At 55.8% G+C, this 5,843-nt stretch overlaps 1 protein-coding gene across 1 annotated transcript; it reads left to right on the top strand.

Moving 5' to 3' along the window:
• Positions 1-893: 893 nt before the first annotated feature.
• On the top strand, positions 894-4,304 carry LOC102441615 (CMRF35-like molecule 8; the record flags this gene model as incomplete). The annotated part of the gene is made up of 3 exons (XM_006108863.3): positions 894-994; positions 1,653-1,760; positions 2,816-4,304. Coding segments are annotated over 3 exons (410 nt in total), but the record flags the coding sequence as incomplete, so codon positions are not given.
• Positions 4,305-5,843: the final 1,539 nt, after the last annotated feature.

Below are 5,843 nucleotides of genomic sequence, written 5' to 3'. Positions count from 1 at the left end.
CCCAGAGGAGGAAATAAGTTCCCATCAGAAACAGAAACTGAAACTCCCTCCACCCAGAGAAGAGAAACCACCCACGTTTGGGGTGTTCCTTCCAGTCTTTTCTCGATGCCTGTTTGTGCACATGTTTCTTAAAATGTCATATTATTCCTCTTCTAAGCCTATTGCACTCATTCATTCATTGGTGCATTCACACACTCACTCACACACATGCGCACACATTCACACACTCACTCACACACATGCACACATATTCACACACTCACTCACAGACACACATACTCATTCACACACTCACATTCATTCACACACTCTCTCACACACATTCACACACTCTCCAACACACTCACACACTCACACATTCACACACTCTCTCACACACTCATTCACATACACACAGACTCACTCTCACACTCTTTCACTCACTCATTCACTCACACACTTACTCATTCACAGACTCACTCACACACTTATTCACACACTCTCTCTCACACACACTCACTCCCTCACACACTCACACACGGCAAAGCTGTCCTGAGCACCTACTGTGCGCCAGGCCCTGTGCTGGGCCGGGTCACTGTGTTACGAGGGTGGAGTGGGTTACCCCCGAGCTCCCTCAGTGCGGCCTTCCGTCCCGGCGGTGCTCCCATCTCTCCCTCCTCCCGCCCTTTCTGCCCCCCTCCCCCATCAGACAGCCTGTCCCCGCCGAGGGGGAGGGTGGCGTGGAGCCTGCATGCAGCACCTGGCACCGAATGTGTTCACACCTGCTTGTTCATTCACTCATCCACTCATCCCCTCAGTCGCATTCCCCTCCACAACCCTTGAGTCCAGCCGGCTGCGGATCTGAGGCAACGGGTCCCCAGGGCTGAGGTCTGTAGGCAAAGGCCTTTCTCCAGATGGATCGTGGGACAAGCCTGCCTTGTTCTGGGACAAACCCCCCCTCCCCCTTGTCTCTGTAGCTGGTGGGAATCCGGAGCCACTCCAGAACCCCTTTCAGGTAAGAAAGGCCACCAGTCCTGGCTGGGTTGGCTCAGTGGATAGAGTGTCGGCCTAAGGACCAAAGGGTCCCGGGTTCGATTCTGATCAAGGCCATGTACCTTAGTTAGGGGCTCCTCCCCGGTCTGGGCCCTGGTCGGGGCGCAGGGCCGCGTGCAGGAGCCAACCAATCGATGTGTCTCTCTCACATCGATGTTTCTCTCTGTCTTTCCCTCTCTCCAAAAAGCAATGGGAAAATATCCTCGGGTGAGAACTAACAACAAAGAAAGAAAGGCCACCAGGAGAGGTGGCGGGTGGCGGGGCGCACAGGGGGTGGGGGCTGGGCCGTCCTGTGGGCTAGTGGAGGTCTGGGGGGACCATCGATGCAAGGATAGGGGTGCTCGTCCAGAGCAGGAAGAACCACGCCTGGGAGCCTGGCCAGTCTGCCCCCCACTCCAGGGAAAGGGGAATGAGGGAGGCTCGTCCAGCCTGGCCTTGGACCTGGGGAGCAAGCATTGCCTGGAGAGGACCAGCGTGGGGGCGGGAGGCCGGGCAGGCAGCTGGGCCCCGAGCGTGAGGGGAGGAGATGTCTGCGGAGAAGCAGGCGCAGGGCCTCTCTGGGATGGACCCCGGGCGCTCCGCGGCCAGCCGCCCAGCCCCGCGCCTCCTGCCCACCCCAGGCCGCCCCGCAGAGTGAGCCCTGCTACGCCAACCTGGAGCTGCAGACGAGGCCCCTTCAGGGAGAGCCCGTGCACCCGAGGCAAGAGGAGGTGGAATACAGCACCGTGGTGAGTACCCGGCCCACTCCTGGCAGGGCACCCGGGCTATGCCAGAGGCACCACCTGGGGGCGGACGCGGGCAGAGAGGGAAGTGAGGGCTGGCCGGTGACCTCGTGTCTTTTTAAGGCGGAGCTACCAGCCCTGGCCCGTGTTGCTCAGTGGATAGAGCATTAGCCTGCGGACTGACGGGTCCCTGGTTCGATTCGGTCAAGGGCACATACCTTGGTTGCAGCTTCCTCCCCAACCCAGGCCCTGGTCGGGGCTCGTGGAAAAGGCAACCAATGGATGTGCTTCTCCCACATCAATGTTTCTGTCTGTGTCTCCCTCCCTCTTCCTCTCTCCCTAAAAACCAATGGGAAAATATCCTCGGGTGCGGATTAACAACAACAACAAAAGACTGAGCCACACAGAAAACAGGGCCGGTGTGGGGGAGGGGCTGGGAGATGGAGGGGCTGGGAACAGCCAGTGACTACGGTCCTGGTTGCGAATACAGCACAGCTTTTATTAAGCACCTGCTGTGTGCCGTGGGCCCGGTGTCCAGGCCTGTGAGCTCTCACTGTTTTGGTCCCATCATCTCTTTGGTATCAGCTCTGCTTTCAGTTCTTATCAAGGACCCGCTGCAGGTCGATCCTTAGGCAGAGCCGCTGATACGTGAACTGGAGGAGGAAGTCCCCCAGGGCCCCCCAACTGACCCCCTTTAGTGGAAGAAGTTGGGCAGAGGACCCCTCGGTGGGGAAGATGGGGAGAGATTTAGGCCTCAGGCACGTGGCCCCGGGACTACGGCACCCTGTTTTCCTAACTCGGTGACTGATGCTCTCAGGGTGGGTCCCAGGGACCCCGGCCCTGAGCCTGGGCTCCGTGCTTGGCTTGGAGGGGGGGAGGGGGGGCGTGGAGACGGTGGGGGCAGGATCTCGGAGCCCAGTCCTTTTAGGGGAAAGAAGGGAGGACAGTGGGGAAGGCTGAGGCCCCTGGTGGAGCCTCCCATGGCCCCCTCGGGTGCCCCCATCCTATGCTGGGGGTCAGTGGTTCCCCACCTCCCCCTGAGCCCAGGCCTCTCTCCGCAGCAGGCCCCCAGGGAAGACCTGCACTACTCCATGGTGGTATTCACCGCGCAGAATCAGGATCCTGAGGACCAGAGTCCCTCCCAGAGGCCCCCGCGGCAGGAGCCAGAGTACAGCGAGATCAGGAAGACACGGCAGGAGCCAGAGTACAGCGCGATCAGGGAGACACGGCAGGAGCCAGAGTACAGCGCGATCAGGACGTAGCTGGCCTCCCGCCTCCCTGCCTGGAGGTCTCTGTGGGGAGCCCAGGGCCCCCCCTTCCCCCACGTGCCCCTCAGCCTGCTCCCCTCCAACAAGGCGGCTGGGCTCCCGCCACCTGTCCCTCTGGCGCTGGGACCTGTGGGGTACCCTCCCATGGGGCCGGCTCTGTCACACCTTCCCTCTATTCTCTGCCTCACTCCAGCCGTGTGATGGCGCTCAGCCCCGAGGGAGGGATCCAGGACAGGGAGGTGCACACACTGTCCCCTCCCAGTAGCTTCATAAGGCCCTGCCAGTGTCGAGCTGGCGGGGAGGGAGAACCGGCAGAGAGCGGGGAGCCCCTCAGGGCTGAGAGCAGGCCCCTCTTCTCCAGGCGAGGAGGCGGAGGCTGGAGGAGAGGCTGCCCTGGCCCAGACCCAGCAGCGGGCATGTCCTCGGCTCCCCTGGACCCTGAGAGGTTGAGTTTAATACAAGAGACAGCAATAAAGGTGACAACATCTTGAGAGAAGAGGCGTTATTGGAACGATGCCTGCTGGCCTCTGCTCCGCATTGAAGAAAGCTCCTGCCCTGGATCCCAGAGGAGCAGAGAGGCTGGAGGGGCCCCAGGGGTGGGGACATCGCAGAGGTCAGCACTGGGCGGGACAGGGGCAGCCACCCCTCGTTCGCTCCACGTCAGGGGGTCAGACTTGCTGCACGCAGTCCCGGCCCTCAGAGCCTTGCCTGCCGCCCTCTCCGCTGTGCAAAGTCTCAGGGCTTTTGTTTCTACTCTTCACAACGTTGGGACCCATGTTAAGTAAGTAAGAGTTAAAAGCGAGGAGTGTATGTCAGTATGTCCCGTAAGTCAAAGGGAGGCCCGGCCCCTGACCCTGGGGGCCGTGGTGATGCTGCCGTCACCATCAACTTGAGCCTTTGAGCACTTTTCTCGGGGCGGTGGGCCCATCGCTTTCAGCAGGTTTTTCCCGAGGGCGGACGGACACATCTGCTGGTGTCTTCTTCAGATTTTCGTGATCTGTGCATGGGAGCCATCCCAGTACTTCCTCTCTCTTTGCTGCTGTTCTGAGATGCAAAAGGGGAAATACACACACACACACACACAGACACACACACACACACACACACACAGAATGGGGGTATCGGATTCCCCAGGTGGCCCGTGAAATCACAAGGGGCTTTGTGGGAGGGAAGTCAAAGGGTTAGAGTTAGAAAAAATCGATGACAAAGTGTGTGGGGGGGATTATTCAGATTCACCCAATTTTAAAAAACATGTTCCACATTTGTTTTGTTATTATATCTACATCTGTATCTGTATCTGTATATCTGTATCTGTATATCTGTATCTGTATCTATATCTATATATCTATATATATCTATATCTATATCTATCTATACCCATACCTATACCTATACTTATATCTATATCTGTATCTGTATCTATATCTATATTTATATCTCTATCTCTATATCTATCTATATCTATATTATCTATATCTATATCTATATCTATATCTATATCATCTATATCTATATCATCTATATCTATATCTATCTATATCATCTATATCTATATCTATATCATCTCTATCTCTATCCATATCCATACCCATACCCATATCCATATCCATATCCATATCCATATCCATATCCATATCTATATCTATATCTGTATCTATATCTATATCTAAAAAGCTTTTTCCGGAAGCATCTGTGAGTGGGTTGCTTGCGGTGTGTGTGCTGGTGTTGGATGGAGTCCTCCCTGGGTTGTGTGTGTTGCCTTCGTGTTACAATCTGGATTCCTCATCACAACCCAGCACTATGCGGGGCACCGAGGGCCAGCGTGACAAGTACTTGCAGGTGAAGTGATGTTGGTTAATCATCAGTCTGTTCACAGCTGGTCCAAGGAGGTGGAAGTTACTTCTAAACTCGCCCAAGACCTTTAGTGAGATGACCCGGGGCTGACTTAGCCAGGGTTTAGAAGTGACCTCACGCCTAGGTCTGCTCGTTTTTTAAGCCGTACACCCCAGCAAGTCTACTGTTTGGGCTCAGCCTTGGAGCAAGACGTAGGGATTGGACAACCCTATGTCTCCCCCCTGTGGCCATGTCTGGAATCACACACCCTGGCCCTCAGCTGGTTTTATCCGCTCCAGCTGCTGGGACAATGCGGAAGGAATTGTTTTCTCCAGGTCAGTGCAGCTGGTAAGGGACAGCCTGAAACAGAGGAAAGGACCCCCAAACTCCTCCTCAGCTTTGCAATGCCCCTCCCACCCACCCCTTGGATGACACTGTGCTGAGAAAAAATAAACCCCCCAAAACCTCAATTTCTCCCCAACCTTGAGTTCCCTTATTTCATACCCAACTCCTCTTCCCGATGTCTGGATTCCCCGCCCGGACTTCCGCTGCCAGGGGAAAGCACAGCCAGCCCGCCCGGGGCTGGGGGAACAGATCTGGGCTCAGACAGGGCTGGTCCCACATGAACTCCCCTCCGCCCACCGGCTCCTTGGAGGCCATTGTAGGCGTGTCCTCGTCCTCGACCAACAGTGGCCGGTGGCCCTTCCGTGCTTTCTCCCTCCCAGGATCAGAGCAAACGCTTATTTTCCGGAAAATGCTTTAAAACGTTTATCAACACCTATCGACCTATTACTAGAGGAAACCCCCAAGGGAAAATTCTTGAAGAAATTAATCCTATTAGAAGCAAGCTCTTTTTAAAAAATATAGATTTTTACTGATTTCAGAGAGAAAAGGAGAGGAAGAGAGAGATAGAAACATCAATGAGAGAATCATTGATCGGCTGCCTCCTGCAAGTCCCACCCTGGAGATGGAGCCCACAACCTGGGCA

This window comes from Myotis lucifugus, unplaced genomic scaffold, assembly GCF_000147115.1.
Source record: "Myotis lucifugus unplaced genomic scaffold, Myoluc2.0 scaffold_4001, whole genome shotgun sequence".
In the NCBI taxonomy this organism is placed as follows: domain Eukaryota; kingdom Metazoa; phylum Chordata; class Mammalia; order Chiroptera; family Vespertilionidae; genus Myotis; species Myotis lucifugus.
The sequence above is the reverse complement of the archived record's forward strand: the minus strand, read 5'-3'. Positions and strand labels throughout refer to the sequence as shown.